General features: G+C 34.7%; 2 protein-coding genes across 2 annotated transcripts in view; one reads left to right on the top strand and one right to left on the bottom strand.

Annotated features, from left to right (window-relative positions):
- The window catches only part of LOC134230620 (protein-methionine sulfoxide oxidase mical3a-like), a 36652-nt gene extending 16486 nt beyond the window's left edge, over nt 1–20166 (top strand). The window contains exons 13-17 of the mRNA XM_062712459.1: nt 16552–16629; nt 16823–17023; nt 17148–17340; nt 17958–18046; nt 19965–20166. Coding sequence (XP_062568443.1) covers nt 16552–16629; nt 16823–17023; nt 17148–17340; nt 17958–18046; nt 19965–20129 — 726 coding nt within the window. The 3' untranslated portion in view covers nt 20130–20166. The remainder of the gene's footprint in view (nt 1–16551; nt 16630–16822; nt 17024–17147; nt 17341–17957; nt 18047–19964) is intronic.
- LOC134230621 (tripartite motif-containing protein 72-like) lies at nt 12789–15606 on the bottom strand. Its single transcript, XM_062712460.1, has 2 exons — nt 15543–15606; nt 12789–15174 (listed from the first exon to the last, which is right to left on the bottom strand). Exon 2 carries the CDS (start codon nt 15138–15140, stop codon nt 13476–13478), a length of 1665 nt encoding a protein of 554 aa, XP_062568444.1. The 5' UTR covers nt 15141–15174; nt 15543–15606; the 3' UTR covers nt 12789–13475.
- Nucleotides 20167–20615: the final 449 nt, after the last annotated feature.

Here is a 20615-nt window from a genome sequence, read left to right as displayed (position 1 = left end):
GAATAAAAAGTGATTTACAGTAGGTCGAAAGACTCATTTTCAGCCTTAATTTTTGAAAAATCCTAAGATAGGACGAAATTACTATATAGAATGAGGCTTTGTTTCCCGTTTTCTAAAGATTCTTGCGCAGATACAACGTATCAGAACAGGTAAACCTCTAGAATTACTGGGGTTATTCCGTGACATGAACGTATCAAGAAAACAAACAGGTAATTTAATGAGTACAGCACTTAAATAAAGTTTTAAAAAAAATGTAGTTAAAACTTCGTTGAATTGTGTTACTACTTATTTTTCTCCAACTTGCCTGTTCAATGCCGCCGTAGTTTCATACTGTTGTTAAACCAGAGGAATAAATAACACGTAAATACGTTCTTATTTTACAGCTATAATTCGGGAAATAGCCGAGAACAAAGAATAATAATTCTGATTTCAGAACAACTTGGACACATTCTTAATACATGTATATTTTATTCAGACATTATTTACCGGTGGACGACAATTGCTTTGATGTCCGCCATTTTCAGTTTTGTTCCTCGGGGATTTCCTAAAACCCGCAAACGACCATTGAAATGTATATACATGTATTAAGCAACAGTAAAGAATTGAAATAATATTGCCACGCTATAAGTTTATTTATACATTTAATTGAGAGTACCGGTACATTCACAATTCGACAGTCATTATAAATTTCATGGCTTTGTTTGTTCAATGATGTGTAACACTAATACCCTATAACGGCACGTGGATTTGCTAATCATGCCCTGCGGGTATTAAACCGACACAGGTGTTATAACCTTTGCGTGTACACACAGTGTAAATCCTTTTATCTGAGAGACAATTAAAATTCTGTTAGAAGCCAATCTTTTCATAGCGCTAATTCGTTTGACCGGTATTCTAATTAAATAAAATAAAAAATATATAGTAATGACTATCGGTTTATTTGGTAATTAAATTTAGGAATTGACTGGCAACAATTTATTTCATTCATTTTACACTTAAATAAATATAAGACTGTCACAATAAATAAAATTAATACTATTTCAATTTATCAATCTACTAATAAATAGTAAAACACTACATTTGTGATCTTGAAAATTTTTCCGTATCTTAAATTTTGATACGGTTGCGGTTTTACTTTTAGTAAACGGTAGCGACTTCCTAACTTCACAAGATGGCTACCGCATGGATAACACGTTGAGGAATTATTTACTTGATGAAGCAAAGTTTTTTTCCTTTGTCATCAACGGATATATAATGGAATTTATTTTGTAAGAAAGCTATAGAATAAATATTTTATTGTTTACCTGGGCATTAATTTTTGTGCGTAAAATAATGAAAAAAGTTATGAAAGTGGCACAGATTTGCTTTGAAATTGACATAAATTTTATTGATTTTTGGGCATTTTTCGTAAACTTGAGCCTTAGAAAGGTCGAAATTGTATATTGGTCGACCTCAGCGGCTTTGAGAAAAAAAGTATCGACCTATAATCCGAAAATTACGGTAACTTTAGAAGAAAAGGATGAGAGAGGTACAGTTAATCCCTTGGGATTAATTATCTAGCCTGCTGCAGAAAATATAGCAGGCTTATCTTTATCTGTCACTTTAAGATTAATGAAAACCTTTGTCTGCAACTGCTGTTTGTTTTGAAGTTAAGGTCAAGTCTTCATGATATTTGCATTCATTGAAGGCAGGCATTTAATATAACATAAGCTTCATTATTGTTTAAATATACATTCAATATTTAGTTGTTCTTTACTGTAATTTAAATACAAGGGTATTATTTACAGATTTTTGAATATTCATGAATTATCTTGAAATTTTAAGAATACAGTTGGTGTTTCTTATTCTTCGTACATTTTTTAATCATTCTGTAAGCTGACCTTATAATTCTACCCTATGGCAGGGCCCTTGCTGAATGGTCAGTTTTCTAGTTTTTTATCAAATCTTCACACATTCCAAAAATGCTGGGAGTCTGTATTACATGTATGTTGTGCACACATGCTCCATGTTTACATGTACATGTATATATAGGATCTCATGATTTGTAGTTGGATAGGATTTTTATCCAAAGAGTTGTGTTGTTTTTATCCCCGAGCCTTGTCAAGTGGATTAAAACACACAACGACTTGGATAAATTTACAATTAAGATTACAATTACAAGTCTTAGATTTAATTTTGGCATTATTAGCCAGGATGTTGAGAACGCTAAAAATTAATTGACTGTGTTTTATTTGTAATACAGATGTAGCTTCTTTAGTAGGCATTTAAAAATCATTTAAATAACATCTCGCTAAAAATAAAATGCCATTTTTTTAGGACACAAAATTTGCAAAATTTGCGTCTTTCTAAAATTTCCACTTCAGCGTTTTTTTCCTTATATAACTGGTACCGATAAACGGCACCATTCCCAATGCCAAAAACGTTAATTTTTCCCAATTTTGTGACCAAAAATTCCCAATTCAACTGTGAAGCAACAGACTATGATGACATCGTATTTCTTTTTAAATGAAACAATGTACAAGTTGACTAATTGTTTCACTTCCGCTTAAATCGAAAGAAGAGAAAGTCTTAATTTGGCGGACCTGTGGTGTAAACAGCATAGTATCATACATTTTGACAAATTGAAATCATGTAAATGTGGAAAACATGGGACATCGATTAAAAAGCAATAAGGACTTGTTACTTATTCTTTGAAACACACAGCAATAGGTAATTTAGTATGAATAACCACAAAATATGTCTTATTTGATGAAAGAAAATTCTAATTGTTCTTCTTTGATGTTATTTTTCCCAATTGAACTGGTACTGGACCCTTTCCTTACGGGTGGGAAAAAAATCGCTGCACTTATACAGTAATATAATGTGCAGTTGTGAAGTATTTTTTTCTACATTATTAGATAACAGCCAGGCAGAAATATGAGCTAATCAATCACATAGCAGGGATCGACACTAACTTTAAAACCATAGTTGTCAGCAGGGCTAGTCATTTCTAATTTCTGCTAGCCCTGTTTATGTACTAGTTGAACTAGTACATAAACAGGGCTAGCAGAAATTAGAAATGAGAGTAGTTGTCCAGCAGCCAAAGGCTGCTGGCCGAGTCACGACAAAAGGGGTAGGTGCGGGAGGGGGTTTCCTCCTCCTGCTGGTGGGGGTACAGGGGGCCTTCCCGGAAAAATTTTGAAAATTGAGATGCGAAATCCCGCATTCTGGTTGAATTTTGAGTGTAAATTTTATGTCACCCTATGATTGTACCTAAGACATTTTTTCTTTTTAAAAAAATCCATATTTATAATCATTTATGGTATTTCGAATCACCTTTAAAGTTCACATTTTGGCTTAAAAAATAATAATTATGTTGATACAACATCTTTGAAAATAAATTTAACAATTTTCAGGTATATTGTGTGTAAATTGTAAGTATTTTTTTTGCTCTTAGTGAGTTATTGGTAAAATTTACTGTAGCCCTGCAGGGCAACTTTAAAGACATGTTTGGTAGCCTGATCTCAATATTCAGTTGTCCCGGGCCAGCGGGCTAGCGTTAGTGTCAAACCCTGCATAGTAAAACCATATATTCTATAAACAGGCTTTTAAATACACTGGACAAAAATGCTAACGCACCACCAAATGAAAGTAATATTTTACTTTTCAAAACTTTTTAAAGTTGTATTTGATATATTATTATGCTACAAAATAAAAAAATAAAGCATTTAAATGTCTTAATTGATCAATAACTACAATGTTCACTGATGTGTGACAATTTCATAGAAAACGTGAAAATCGTGTCTATACTAATTTGGAGGGATAAATTTCTAATTTTTTCTTTGCATTTTTGTTCTTTATGTTTGTACTAATTACAAAATCAGAAATACAACTATACCGTATGCGGCATTTGATCCCAGAAGAGCGTGATAAAACAGACAGTATGGTGCCTGCAGGGGGTTCCTTTGGAAAGATATGTAAAAAATTTAAACAATGAAAACAATATTTATTTTTCTGGTGATAAATTGTTGAAAATAGATTAGTAGACATAAAAATGTTCACTCTAGATAGCCAAGCTATTAAGTAAACATCACACCACAATTTCAATGTCGTTCCACAAAATTGGTGCAACCGGAAGTTGAATGGACTGGGCATGGAAACCTAGGCACTGGATGACTAGCAGGCGATATAATAGTCAAATGCTGCATATTGTTTGATCTTTTTTAAATGGGAGACTGTTTCTGGTGGAACCTCAAGGACCATCATCGGTAATTTGCAATACATATGTCTGGGCAAAAAAGAGGTACGCAATGCATGTCGGGAAATTGGTTTTGAGCAAGAAGGTCATTTAAAGGTTTTATTTTGGCACCAAGACATTTCCCAATCTCGTTTTATTGGAAAATATGGCGTTTTATATATAGTCATACCGATTAGGCAAATGTTCAATTCTTAAAGAAGAATTTTAAGTGGTGCGTTAGCAATTTTGTCTAGTGTATATTCATTACTGAAAATGCTAGCATGTCTTAAAAAAACATCTCTAGATATACAGTGTTTTTAATGATAAAATCTATATTTAGAATTTTGAGAATCTTTTTTAGTGATAAGCACACACCCCAATCCACACCTTGATTTTCACAAGCTTTGATCATTTACAACTATATGTACATTTGATAGTCACTGCAGACCTGCCTACCATTCCGCTTTTTACCACAAAATTACGCTATAACGCCACTAATATTAATTTTACACTTTTGATATTTTTGTTAAAATTCCATTATGAACGTCTAAATTTAGACTAAAAGTACAGATGCTGAAATGAATTGAGAAGTTCTTATAAAAGCAATTCAAAGAGGACCAGCTTGATAATATACGTAATTTACCCAGTAGTTACATGCAAACTGGTATGGTGAAGATTCGGAAGAAGACGAGAAGGCACTACTTAATATGTTAACTATCTAACGATATTGCAAAACGTACAGCCATTTCTATGCTCAATTAAGTTTATTTTAATAATGCTTAGAACAAGATAGAGAAATATGAGTGTTAAAAGATAAAACACAATGTTATAATGAACGATCTGTTTTAACATTCATACGCAAGCCTTCAATTAACTGATTTGATACAAATTGATCAATTGCTCCATCAGGGGCATGGGCACAGTTTCAGCTAAAATTTCAAAATTTATTTTTAATTTTTTTTTTTATTTTCACAAATCTTCAACTAGGGTCTTTACAATGATCATCAAAAATTTTAACATCAGTTGTTGAGATACAAGACAGAGTTAGAGCTCTAAACCTTTGTTATGTAAAAAAGGACAGTGTCATGTTTTGTTTACATAGATTAATATTCTAATATATGTTCAGTTGTTCAAAGTAGATAATTTCAATAAGAAAGTTAGTTTTAAATTTGATTTGACAGTCTCTTTTGATTTGCTGAATTTTATTTTGTCACATATACCGGGGTATGTTATTTTTGATATGTATACAAAAACAATTAAGGCACGAGCCTTGTTTACATTATAAAGAACTTTAAGCTCTGTATCTCATTTGTATGTTCAAATTTTTGCTAATCAGTAGATGATGACTTAGGTAGGAAATGTAAACATTATAATTGGCTTTTAAAAAATCAGTTGAGACTGTGTCCATGCCTTTGGGTGTACAGTTGAATTGAGTTTGATATAGGATACTGAAATTTTGCAAAACTTTTCTGCCAACAGATAATTCGAAAAATTAAGAAAGGTTTATACCAGCTTTGTTTAGCAAAGTACAATTTCAGTTGTTTCAAAAAAAGAAAATTATAAAGTATTATAAAAAAAAAATTATAGGAAAACATGATTACGGTTTTACATCCGAAATTCCGCCAAAATTGTACTGAAATTACACCCGTGCAATGAAAAGGGTAGGCAGGTCTGTTTCAATAATATTAAGTTATTTTGAAAGGAAAAAAAAGCCCATTTAGTTTGCGATTTCATATTTCCCTTGTACTATGTCACTTGGATAATTTCTGAAGAGCTTGTAAAAATAAGAGTCAAGAAAGTATGCGTCACAGGCAACCTACGACAAGATCTGTTCTCAACCCCAAGTGTACAATATGTTGTGGAGACGTCAGTGTCAGACAGATAACAGATACCAGGGTTTTTTCTCATGTCAATTCAGAATGAAACTCTAAATTCATTCGAGTCAGGGAATATTGTTCTTTCCCAGTTTTTATGCCCCCCTTCGAAGAAGGGAGGGCATATTGCTTTGCTGCTCTCTGTCGGTCGGTTGGTCTGTCGGTCCATTTAGTTTCTGTTCATTTTTATGCCCCGCCATGAATATGGCCGGGGCATATAGTGTTTGTCATGTCCGTCTTCCGTCCTTCCGTCCTTCTGTCCTTCCATCCTTCCGTCACACTTTGCGTTTAGCTCTGTTCAAAGCTAAGTTTCAAAGAAACTATCCAAGATATTTTCATCAAACTTCATATGCTGATAGATATTGATGAGAGCTATGGTTCTTCTAGGGATGAACACTACCAGACTTGCTTCGGATGCTGGATTTGACTGACATTTTCAAGACGAGTGACCAGGTAAAAGTTTTTGGAACTGGTCCATTCCTAAGGAACTATAAGCCCCACTTGGACCAAACTTGCATGGATGATGCATCTAGGGATGGACACTACCAGACTTGCTTCGGATGCTGGATCTGACCTACATTTTCCAGATGAGTGACCAGGTTAAAGTTTTTAGAGCATGTCCATTCCTAAGAAACTATAAGCCATACTTGGACCAAACTTGCATGGATGATGCATCTAGGGATGGACACTACCAGACTTGCCTCGGATGCTGGATCTGACCTACATTTTCCAGATGAGTGACCAGGTTAAAGTTTTAAGGGCATGTCCATTCCTAAGAAACTATAAGCCATACTTGGACCAAACTTGCATGGATGATGCCTCTAGGGATGGACACTACCAGACTTGCTTCGGATGCTGGATCTGACCTATATTTTCATTCCCAAGTAACTTTAAGCCCTACCTGAACCAAACTTACATGGATGATGCATCTTTGGATGGACACTACCAGACTTGCTTCGGATGCTGGATCTGACCTATATTTTCATTTCCAAGTAACTGTAAGCCCTACCTGAACCAAACTTGCATGGATGATGCATCTAGGGATGGACACTACCAGACTTGCTTCAGATGCTGGATCTGACCTATATTTTCATTCCCAAGTAACTATAAGTCCTACCTGAACCAAACTTGCATGGATGATGCATCTAGGGATGGACACCACCAAACTTGCTTCAGATGCTGAATCTGACCTATATTTTCATTTCCAAGTAACTATAAGTCCTACCTGAGCCAAACTTGCATGGATGATGCATCTAGGGATGGACACTACCAGACTTGCTTCGGATGCTGGATCTGACCTATATTTTCATTCTCAAATAACTATAAGCCCTACCTGAACCAAACTTACATGGATGATGCATCTTGGATGGACACTACCAGACTTGCTTCGGATGCTGGATCTGACCTATATTTTCATTTCCAAGTAACTGTTAGCCCTGCCTGAACCAAACTTGCATGGATGATGCATCTAGGGATGGACACTACCAGACTTGCTTCAGATGCTGGATCTGACTTATATTTTTATTCCCAAGTAACTATAAGCCCTACCTGAACCAAACTTACATGAATGATGCATCTAGGGATGGACACTACCAGACTTGCTTCGGATGCTGGATCTGACCTATATTTTCATTCCCAAGTAACTATAAGCTCTACCTAAACCAAACTTGCATGGATGATGCATCTAGGGATGGACAATACCAGACTTGCTTCGGATGCTGAATCTGACCTATATTTTCATTCCTCAGTAACTATAAGCCCTACCTGAACCAAACTTATATGGATGATGCATCTTTGGATGGACACTACCAGACTTGCTTCGGATGCTGGATCTGACCTATATTTTCATTCCTAAGTAACTATAAGTCCTACCTGAGCCAAACTTGCATGGATGATGCATCTAGGGATGGACACTACCAGACTCTCTTCAGATGCTGGATCTGACCTATATTTTCATTCTCAAGTAACTATAAGCCCTACCTGAACCAAACTTACATGGATGATGCATCTTTGGATGGACACTACCAGACTTGCTTCGGATGCTGGATCTGACCTATATTTTCATTTCCAAGTAACTGTTAGCCCTACCTGAACCAAACTTGCATGGATGATGCATCTAGGGATGGACACTACCAGACTTGCTTCAGATGCTGGATCTGACTTATATTTTTATTCCCAAGTAACTATAAGCCCTACCTGAACCAAACTTACATGAATGATGCATCTAGGGATGGACACTACCAGACTTGCTTCGGATGCTGGATCTGACCTATATTTTCATTCCCAAGTAACTATAAGCTCTACCTAAACCAAACTTGCATGGATGATGCATCTAGGGATGGACAATACCAGACTTGCTTCGGATGCTGAATCTGACCTATATTTTCATTCCTCAGTAACTATAAGCCCTACCTGAACCAAACTTATATGGATGATGCATCTTTGGATGGACACTACCAGACTTGCTTCGGATGCTGGATCTGACCTATATTTTTATTCCCAACTAACTGTAAGTCCTACCTGAACCAAACTTGCATGGATGATGCATCTAGGGATGGACACCAACAAACTTGCTTCGGATGCTGGATCTGACCTATATTTTCATTCCCAAGTAACTATAAGTCCTACCTGAACCAAACTTGCATGGATGATGCATCTAGGGATGGACACCACCAAACTTGCTTCGGATGCTGAATCTGACCTATATTTTCATTCCTAAGTAACTATAAGTCCTACCTGAGCCAAACTTGCATGGATGATGCATCTAGGGATGGACACCACCAAACTTGCTTCGGATGCTGAATCTGACCTATATTTTCATTCCTAAGTAACTATAAGTCCTACCTGAGCCAAACTTGCATGGATGATGCATCTAGGGATGGACACTACCAGACTTGCTTCGGATGCTGGATCTGACCTATATTTTTATTCCCAAGTAACTATAAGTCCTACCTGAACCAAACTTGCATGGATGATGCATCTAGGGATGGACACCACCAAACTTGCTTCGGATGCTGAATCTGACCTATATTTTCATTCCTAACTAACTATAAGTCCTACCTGAACCAAACTTGCATGGATGATGCATCTAGGGATGGACAATACCTGACTTGCTTCGGATGCTGGATCTGACCTATATTTTCATTCCCAAGTATCTATAAGCCCTACCTGTACCAAACTTGCATGGATGATGCATCTAGGGATGGACACTACCAGACTTGCTTCGGATGCTGGATCTGACCTATATTTTCCAAACAAGCAATTCAGCTGCATCACTATTCTGGATATTCTGATCAAATTTTAAACACATACTAATTTTCATGTTGCTTTACTGATATATCCTCGGCGGGGCATTCATGTCCTATGGACATATTTCTAGTCTTCATAACCATTGCACATACTGAAATGAAATTTGGTATGCAGGTAGATCACATGAATATCTAGATCAAGTTTTGTTTTGGGTACAATCGCACCATAATTGACAGAGTTATGCCCCTTGGACTTAGAAAAATTCCAATTATTTGCAGTTTCAGATCATTTTCTTTGGAGAGGTTGCACATATTAAAATGGAATTTAGTATACAGATTAGTCAGATGAATATCTAGATCAAGCTATGTATTGGGTATGACCACACCATAATTGACAGAGTTATGCCCTTTGGACTTAAAAAATTCCAGATTTTTGCAGTTTCCGTTCATTCTTTTTGGAGAGGTTGCACATATTGAAATGGAATTTAGTATACAGATTAGTCAGATGAATATCTAGATCAAGCTATGTTTTGGGTACGATCGCACTATTGGCAATTGAAAGAGTTATGCCCCTTGGACTTAGAAAAATTCCATATTTTTGCAGTTTCTGTTCATTTTCTTTGGAGAAGTTGCACATATTGAAATGGAATTTAGTATACAGATTAGTCAGATGAATATCTTGGTCAAGCTCTGTTTTGGGTACGATCGCACCATTGACAATTGACAGAGTTATGCCCCTTGGACTTAGAAAAATTCCAATTTGTGGGGGAGGGGGGCATAAGTGTTTTACAAACATATCTTGTTTCTACTGAATCCAATGAATTGAAGGGGTATGCCCCTAAACAATCAAAACTTAGATGACATCTCAGAAATCACCATGGACTCAAAAATTGAAAAAAAAGAATGAGTTTGTTAACAATGAATTTAAAACAACAGAACACAATAAAGATAAAACATCTTCAGACGATTTTGATTTTTTTGTTTATGGTAAATTTGAAACAGGTACAAAACAGTTGAACATGTCCTCAGTTGACAAGATAAATTATAATCAGAATCTACTCTTTGTCCCCAAACAACGAATAGGGGTGAACTCAAAAAGCCTTAAAATTATCATTTCAATCTTGGATGAATCAATTTCCATGGTTGACCGGACCTTCAGTAAATGGCGGTCTGTGTAAGTTTTGTGTCATGTTCCTTCAGTCAGATGCCCAACATCAAAATCCGTCTGTTACACAACCTTTTACTGTGTATAAAAAAACCCGTGGAAAAACATCTGAACTTTTACAGCATCAAAATTTAGAACACCACAAGAGTGCCAAATCTGTTTATCGCAAATCTCGCTTGAAAGTATTACACTGTGGCCGAAATAGCGTTGCCTCGAGTATTGATACTATTGGATTTGACAATTGAACAATTTGAATCACGGATTGCATTCTATAAAACAAGCGCTTTAATTGGTTGATTAGGACCCGCCCACTCTCGTGCAGTATCATTTGCCTTTGTAAGTTGGAAAGCGTCCAACGGCCTTGTGATGGTCGAAATCTGATGGTGACTTTTTGAGAAAAAACAACAAAGACTTACTATGAAATCACTTTATAGCATGTGACATATACCTATCGCAGACTGTACATGTATATCGTTTGATGACAAACACTAATTTCATTTTATTCTACATGTAGTTCTGCCGATTTTCTATTCACGGCATTTTCAATTTTCGTTGGTGCAAATTGAAAACGCGTACATGCGTAGAAAACATATCCAGCTATATATAATACCGGAACACCCGTTGAAAAAAATATAAATTCTTATGTGGTAAAACATCGGATTAAATTAAAAGTTAACTGTTTTGTTGTCTCGAGTATCAAAATACCATGTTTCAAATGTGTTTGTGCACTGCATACCTATTTTAATTGTCGTCATGGCAATATTTAAACTTGCGATCTGGAAAAAAAACCGATATCCTTGTGCAGTGCACTTTTTACTGTAATGGCGAATATAATTTATATGTTCACTATAAAATAATTAATATCACTTACATAAACCAAAACTAAGTACGTTTAATTTTATTGATCATGTTGGTACATGTACTGAAGAAAAAACGAGGAAAACGGCCGTGTTTTTCAATTGCAAAAATATGCCCCTGGTGACGTGTATCATTTTTAAGCCAGTCCTGGGACAGATATTATTTGAAGATCATTAAAGGTTACCCACACTCACAATAATTTAATAAAATATTGTCCTCTGAATACTTCGCTCAGTAAAGGGGGCCTACCACTTGTTTACAAGTTTTCTACAGCTGTTCTTTCTTGGAAACATTCCCTGAGAAAGTGGGCGGGCTTATAAAAAAGCACCAATCAGATTCTTTGTTGCATTGTATAGTTTGAATATAGCCGAACTGAATTGTAAAACTGTTAAATCCAAATGTGTCGTCACCCAACGCAATGCTGATAAAGTCAAAGTGTATACTTTTGAGCGAGATTTGCGATAATACACAACCAAGATTACATCCAAAGTGCCATCTCCAACTATTCCATACAAACTCAATCAACAAAATCAGACACAGATTCAAACAAAATATAGTAGCTTGAGAAAATAGTAGATCTGATCATTCTTTGTGGGAAACCAAAAATCCTCTCTGAGGACAGAGAGGAAACAACAGGTGACTCCTCAAATCAAGGTAATTTCCAGGCAATATAATAGCTGTTGGCAAAGCATAATGAGCAGTTCTGGTTTCATGTACAAACAGAAAAAAGAATGTCTTATATAAACAGTCAATTCTTTAATTATCACCATTCGATTCATCGGCATTTTCCACAATACTGCCATGATTTCCCAAGAACAATTTTCCTGCTATATAAAATTCTCTTTATAACGCCAAATTTGCATACCGCCATCCGCCACCCTGTTTTCACAACAAATGTCCATTTTAAGTGTCAATTTATCTCGATATACCGCCACAGGTGCATGTGGTCAGTGAAGCGCGGTTAATTGGTTGACGCTATCCATGTTGTAAAGCATGCAAAGCCATACAAGGTATATGCAATTAAAAGATTAAATAAGAATTAAATAAAGAATAATCTAATTTGAACTTTTTAAAAAATGTTTTCTGTTAAATAAAAATCATTTAGTCACGAAAGCGGTCGTTATTAAAGTACGCCGATAACGATATTATTCTGATGATCTAAGATTTAAACAATGCAACGTTTGCTTAAAAAATGATTATACGGTATAAATTGTGAACTTTTCATCTACAATGATGCCATAAACAATGATTTATTCAAGAATTCATTTTACTTACTATCGGCTTTATATTACGACTATCGACCCAGCATGTTTTCTTTCAATATCAGAAGTCCAGATTTACATGCACATGCACACACATGTACTTGTCTTCATTTCATGACAGCACATCTTGTTTTAGCGAAATTGTACATAAAAATTTACTTGAAGTATTTTTAAATTTAGAAATGTTTTATATACATATACATGTGATATTAAGAATAGAAACACTAAATGGTATTTCTAAGAACGGTAACTCTACTTCCTATTTCCTAAAAATGGGAAATTCAATTCATCGCCAAATTTGTTATACCACCATGATTTCTAAATTACAAAAGGTGGCGGTTTATCGAGAATTAACTGTAACAGCAACACCAAAGAAATAGGAAAACATGATTATGCTTTTACATCTGAAATTCCGCAAAAAATGTACTGAAATTACACCCGTGCAATGAAAAGGGTAGGCAGGTCTGTAACTAGGTTTCTTCATAAAATCAACAGAAATTCAGAACATTGTATAAGGTGCATATACTACTTATAATTAGATCTGATGATAAGTCAGACAACTTTTAACTCTCAGTGCATAACTTAATGGAAGGATATGGAAATAACGAACAGTATTCAATCTCAACGTCCATTAAACAGATATACAAAATAAGAGCAGAGCAAACACGGACCTCCGAAACATCAGAGGTGGGATCAGGTGCCATGGAGGAGTGAGCATCCCCTGCCGACCGGTCACACCCGCCATGTGCTCGTTGTCATAATCAGGAAATAACGGAAAAAATCCGTGGTCAATTCAGTGTATAAATAATGGACTAATCTAATTCACAGTCTTTTCTTTAAATAATGCAGTGTTTACATGTATCTGATTTTCTTTAATTTACCCCTTTCACATTCAGCCACAAAGAGGTTGTCTTTGGTGTCCACACATAAACCAAATGGAAAGTATAGATCACAGTTATCAATGTAACGGAGGAACTGTCCATCCTGATTTAGGATGTGGATACAGTTGTTGTAACTGTCTGCTGTCAGGATCTGACTCTGGCTGTCTGTTGTGATGCCGAGTGGATCAAATGATCTTTTATTAGTAGAGGAATAAACAGTGTATCTAAATCGAAATTTTCCTGCCTGATTAACCACCACTACTGCATGGGCTCCATTGTCAGCCACACAGATATCCAGGTTTCTGTTCTCACTGATGTATTTAGCATAGTTACTAGATGAATACAGAGGTTTACCTTTACTATCAAACTGAATGGTTTGTGTTTCTGTGGAGCCAGAGTAACGGACAACTTTGGATTGTTTATCATCATCACTGTACATGGTAATAAGGAGGTCACCAGAGGAGGTACTACAGACACAGTATGGTATCCACCCCTGTAGTCTGATCAGTTCCTGTATCTGTTTATTCTTCACTATGTTTACAGTTCTTGTATCATCATCAGAATAAACTAGATCTCCACTCCTTGTCACTGCTATGTTATGTGGTATGTACCCAGACTTGGTTTGGATTGATTTCAGTAGTTTACCCTGAAGGTTAATGAGTTTCATGATTTTGTCTCCTCCACATGTCCAGATTTCTTCATCACTGAGACAGGTAACACTGCATAGTTTTTTACGCCCAGTGTCTATGGTGGTGATGAGTTTTGGTTCATCAAGCAGTGGTTTTACTGGAGGGGAGGATATATCTTCTAGTGTCTTCATTGTGTAGCCATGTTCTTCTGTTTTAATGGATAATGCTGAAAGAGAACCAAACATTTGTGCGAGCTGTTCTGTGTTGATCTGATGAGGAGAAAAAGCTGGTAATGAAACATTGACTTTAGGAGGTAAACTTCTGAATTCAGTATTCCTGGATTTGTACCCAGAGGTTAGGGAGACATCATTGGAGTCCAGTATTTTCTTCATATCAACTATGCATTGATCCACTTCTGCAGTAATCTGTTTGATTTCATTTTCCTGTTTATTTAGAGCAGCCAGGTGTTTAGATTTCATCTCATCAATTTCAGATTTCTTTTTGTTGACAATGACATTTATTTCTCTGTGCCAGTCTTCTCCTTGTTTGGTGACAGCTGTTGTCAGTTTCCTGTAGTGTGGTTCCAAGCTCTCTTTCTTGGCTTTTATTTCTGATGCAATTTCTTCATATTTTGGGTAAATTTTAGTCTCGAGTTCTTTTAATTCTTCTTCGATGTCTTTTGATTTGGAGCTGAGTTTTTGTAAAACATCTGATAAATGATGTCCCCTATGGTTACCTGAGGAGATGCAGGTAGAACAGACAGGAATGTCACATTGTTCACAGTAAAGTTCGCAATTCTTGGAATGCTTTGGACATTTTGGATTGTTAGGAGTTGAAATTTTTTCTTTATATGGTACAACTCTATGTCTTTTGGTCGAATCAGAGAGATGCTCTCCTACACAGGCCTTACACAGGTTGACATGACAAAGCTCGCAATGACTTTGAACAACATTTCTCTCACAGAGGTCACATCTAATGATGTCTTGAGCACAATATCGGGGGTCCATCACTGATGTTAGAGCCACTAGCTCAGGTGAAAGCCTGTATTGAAGTAGAGAAGTTAAAGTGATGGTTAAATACCACTTATGAAATTTCCATGAAATTAATTGATTCACTGATACAAACAATTTTTTTGAAAAGAAAAATAGAATCTAAAATTAATAAAGAAATTTGATATAAATTTTGAATGACCATAACAAACATATTTCATTGAGAAGATTAAATTTTCAGATACATCAATCATTATGACAATTCAAATTCCTTAATTATTTTCAGTCAAGCTTTCCATATTCAATGTTAATATAGTTTGTTAAGTTCTTAAAAAACCAATAATTTTCTCATGCACATAACTGTAAATACAAAGAGTACTTAATAACAAAATAAAAACAGCTTTACGTATTTTGTCTGACCTGTAAATCTAACATGGCTCCCGGACGACAACAACATTACTTCCTTCTTCACTTATCTGTCTTACCCTGTGTTCTGGTCACATGATTTAAATACTTGTACTTGTTTATACTAAAATGTATATATTGATCGCATGTCAGGTCAAATTTCTGTTTTGAAGTTGAATGTGGAGCATTCAACCTACTCTTTTATCATAGTCCACATTTTTTTAGTTAATGTATTGAACTTTTTTTAATGAAGAAAATTCATCACAGTAGTGATGAGATGTTGTTTTAGATTAAGGAAGGAATAAAGAACATGAACTATGTATTTTTCATTGAGTGGTTTCCCTTTGCTTTAAAAACATTTATTAAATGACCCAGGTGATACATACCATAAAATGTTGCAGAACAGCTCAAACACTTTCAATTGGCTTTTGATCATTTATTCCATTCTTGAATGCAGAAAAAAGGAAGAATATTATATCTAGCAGCACAATGGTTAAAAAATAATTTAAGGAATAAATCTCATAACTTGAGCTTGACCTCTGCTTGACCTTTGCCCCCCCCCCCCCATTGTTTTAATATTGTTAAAACAGAACAAATTTTACAATTGATATAGAAATTATTTCTTTTGTATTTATCATGACTTATTTTATAACTTATCCCACTTTTACCTTACTGTATCTGTGTAGGTTATTCTGACTGGAGAAATCTGATCAACAAGATATAGTTAGGGTCCAGAATTATACACAGTAACTTAACATGCAATCAAGATTGAAAATTTTTCTGTAAAAATACTCATTCATCTTTAAGAATACTAATTAGATAAAAATATTGCGTAATGTAATTATAACTGGATTAAGTCGTAATGAATTTTCTCAAACATTCTGTCTTGTATAAATCATATACACATCTTTTCATTCGAAAAAAAAACACTATTTAACATCAATTTTTAATATTATATACAATTTTTTATTTAATTTTTCAAGTCATGATTTTATGTTTTTTTTTAAATTTTTTTTTTTTGTAGAATTCTAAAAGGGAGGAGGAAAAAAATGAACACAACACGTCACTGAGTCGCAAAAAGTACAGGGAGGAAATCAAACAAGTAAGTCTTTCCCCCTCTCTCTCATTTCTCTCCCCCTCTCTCTTTCTCTGAGTTTTTCATAAGTATAGTTGACAGAGCATTCTTATTAGGTGTAGAAATTTAATAAAAAAGCTCCAGTATAAGGGACAAGCATGTCATCTGACCTTGACATTTTTTAAAGTGTTTGTAACAAAAAAGAACTTGAACTTTTCAGCACAATGGTGATGTCCAGCTCACCCGATACAGTAAATTACCAATGGAGGAGATTGCCAACAAACTTACAGTGGACAAAAAGGATGATATTAATGTCAAATTGAACAATGACCTTCAGTCCAATGTCAAGGTCAGCCAGATGGCAGAGATTCTGGTGTCAAAGTTCAAACAAGGCTTGGAGCCACCAGTTAAACAAAAAGTGGTAAAATTTTTGTTCAGAATCAGTGTAAAAATTTTGTGTATGAAACGACAAACATTGCATATGTTTCAAGACAGAAACCATGTATTCTATATGCATACATAAATGTACTCGCTATATCCCCTAGAAAACAACAGGTGTTCTTTTGGCCGCCCAGCCAGAGAGCGAGATCTGCTATTTCTGTAAGAAACGTGTGTACATCATGGAGAGAATGTGTGCTGAGGGCATCTTCTTCCACCGGGGCTGTCTGAAGTGTGATTTCTGTGAATGTGGACTGAGAGTTAACAACTACAGCTGTGACAGGGTAACAGGGGGTGAAGGTAAGTTAACAACTACAGCTGTGACAGGGTAACAGGGGGTGAAGGTAAGATCTTACCTTCACAATCTGTCAATCTGTCTCAAGGTCCACAACATCTCTCTTAGAGAATCATTGTATTAAGCTGTTATAAAGGTCCACAACATCTCTCTTAGAGGATCATTATAAGTTCTTTTAAAGGTCCATAACATCTCTCTTAGAGAATTATTGTAATTTCATATAAAGGTTCACATAATCTCTTTTAGAGGATCATTGTATTAAGTTCTTACAAAGGTTCACATCATCTCTCTTAGAGGATCATTATAAGTTCTTACAAAGGTCCACAACATCTCTCTTAAAGGATAATTTTAAGTTCTTACAAAGGTCCACAACATCTCTCATAGAGAATTATTGTAATTTCATAAAGGTTCACATCATCTCTTTTAGAGGATCATTGTATTAAGTTCTTACAAAGGTTCACATCATCTCTATTAGAGGATCATTGTATTAAGGTCTTACAAAGGTCCACATCATCTCTCTTAGAGGATCATTGTAAGTTCTTAGAAAGGTCCACATCACTGTATTAAGTTCTTTGATAGTTTTGTTATTTCCTTGTGTATTCTACATTTTTATCTCTCACAGTGAAGTTCTACTGTTTCCGCCATTCTAAGCCTGAGATGAGATTAGGTCGGGCCAAGAGAAAGCGAGCGTTTGAAGAGGACACATCAAAAGTAATTAAATTTATACCGAGGATGTATACCATAGTTGCCAACTCACCCGATTTCGTCGGGTCACACCCGATTTTTCAACCCGTAACCCGATTATTTTTTATAACCCAGCAGGTCATGCTTTTCACTTGATTTTTGCTGAACAACCCGAAAATTTCCCGATTTCCGGATTTGGTTCGTAAATTAGGTTGCACTTTTAACTTCCAGTTACAACCCAAGCTTAGCTCTACGTAAACAATGCCGATAGATTAATTATCAGTGCAGGTGTAAACAATTAACAGGGTGTTGTTTTGACAAATCAGTGTTTGAAGCATACTTGCCAACTCACCCGATTTCGTCGGGTCACACCCGATTTTTCAACCCGTAACCCGATTATTTTTTATGACCCGGCGGGTCATGCTTATCACCCGATTTTTGCCAAAAAACCCGAAAATCTCCCGATTTCCGGATTTGGTTCGTAAATTAGGTCGCACTTTTAACTTCCAGTTAAAACCCAAGCTTAGATCTACTCGTAAACAATGCCGATGGATTAATTATCAGTGCAGGTGTAAACAATTAACTGGGTGTTGTTTTGACAATTCAATGTTTGAAACCCATTAAAATGGCTTCCAATAGAACTAGATCGTTATCAGGGCCAACAGGAACAAATTGAACCAAACACATGTCTCTGATTAAACCAAGAAAAAGAGAAACGATATTTATGTACATATCTAGGAATCTTGGGGGAAAAAACTTTCATTCTAGATAAATAAAGTGATCGAAGACAGTGTAGGCCTAACTTCACATTTAAAACATATTGTAGTAAATTAATTAACAGAGAGGAAAAATAACTTCAAAACTGAAATTGGTATACTTTCAAATTTAGCAGAAACTGAAACATGTGAAAAGGCTTTAAAAAAAATGCACACTTATATACTACAGGTCAATATTGAAATATGAAACCTTCAATTCTCATTTTTAACATGTAAATTAAATCAAATTATATTTGAATTTTTTTGTCATAGTAAATTAAATCCTTTTTCAATAAAATAATTCTCAATACACAAATACTTTGTATATATATTATAAAATTTAATCATGGTAATTATGTCGTGAATGTCGTTACGCGTTATGACCAGATTTTTTACTTTCCAAATCTGGTCATGACCAGATTTTTACATGCTGGAGGTTGGCAAGTATGGTTTGAAGTCAATTATTTAAAATGGCTTCCGATAGAACTAGATCGTTATCAGGGCCAGCAAGAACAAATTGAACCAAACACATGTCTCTGATTGAACCAAGAAAAAGAGAAACAATATTTACTGGTAAATCTTGGAAAAGAAAACTTTCATTCTAGATTTTAAAAAAAGTGATCGAATACAGTGTAGGCCTAACTTCACATTTAATACATATTGCAGTTGTTAATTAAGAGAGAGGAAAAATAACTTAAGAACTGAATTAGGTAAACTTTCAAATTTAGCAGAAACTGGAAAGGCTTTGTAAAGAAAAAATGCACACTTACATTAGTTACTTCAGGTCAATACTGATATATGAAATCTTCAATTCTCTTTTTTAACATGTAAATTTAATCAAATTATGTATGAATTTTTTGTCATTGTAAATTAAAGCCTTTTTTCAATAAAAGAATTCTCAATACTCAAATACTTTGTATATATATGTATAAAATTTAATCATGCTAAATATGTTGTGAATGTCATTACGCGTTATGACCAGATTTTTTACTTTCCAAATCTGGTCATGACCAGATTTTTACATGCTGGAGGTTGGCAAGTATGCTGTATACATTTCTACATATTTATACAATTTTTAAAATTCTTTTTAGTAAATAATTATGCACTTTAACATGTTTAAGTAGGAACCAAAATTTTTCTTAAATATCAGTATTATTTGCTGAAAATTTTTATTTGATATTTCTTTTAAGGAGAACATACCAAAAATTGTGGAGGATATTGTTAAGACACCCAAAAAGGAAACAATTGGTGACTCCCCTAAAAAAATTCCAGGTATGGTGTTTGGTAGTAATATCTCCCTTTGTGTGAAGAAGATTAATCTAGCTTTGTGTTGGGAAGAATTATCTTCCTTATAATATTTTGAATAATCATATGGAGAGTAGTTGTGCAAGGAAGGAAATTGTATTTTTTAACTGTTATAATTTCAAACTCTTACATGAAACAATTGTAAAATCATATCCTCTTAAATACTTAAAGGAGCATGTATGGTAAATCAAGTACACTCTTAATTTTATAATACTATTCATTGCAAATCAAGTACACCCATATTTCAGAAATTTATAAAGTTAGAATATATTCAACATATGTACAGTGTACACATGCATTGAAATACTTAATAGATATTTATTGTTTACTTCTAACTTAATTTACAGTATTTAATATCTAACATATTAATTGTTTTTAACTGTATTCCACATCAACTGTGATGTACACAATTTCATGTAAATTACCTCATTTTTCGACATATTTAAGATAATCCCATACATTTATTTACCTCACTTTTCTACTTATTAAGGGTTAAGATTAACTCATCATTTATTAATTTTACATTGTTCAATGAG

This window comes from Saccostrea cucullata, unplaced genomic scaffold (assembly GCF_032062105.1).
Source record: "Saccostrea cucullata isolate Sc308-1 unplaced genomic scaffold, CSIRO_AGI_Scuc_v1 ctg4930, whole genome shotgun sequence".
Classification (NCBI taxonomy): Eukaryota; Metazoa; Mollusca; class Bivalvia; order Ostreida; family Ostreidae; genus Saccostrea; species Saccostrea cuccullata.
Note: the sequence above shows the minus strand (reverse complement) of the source record. Positions and strands in the feature narration are given on the sequence as shown.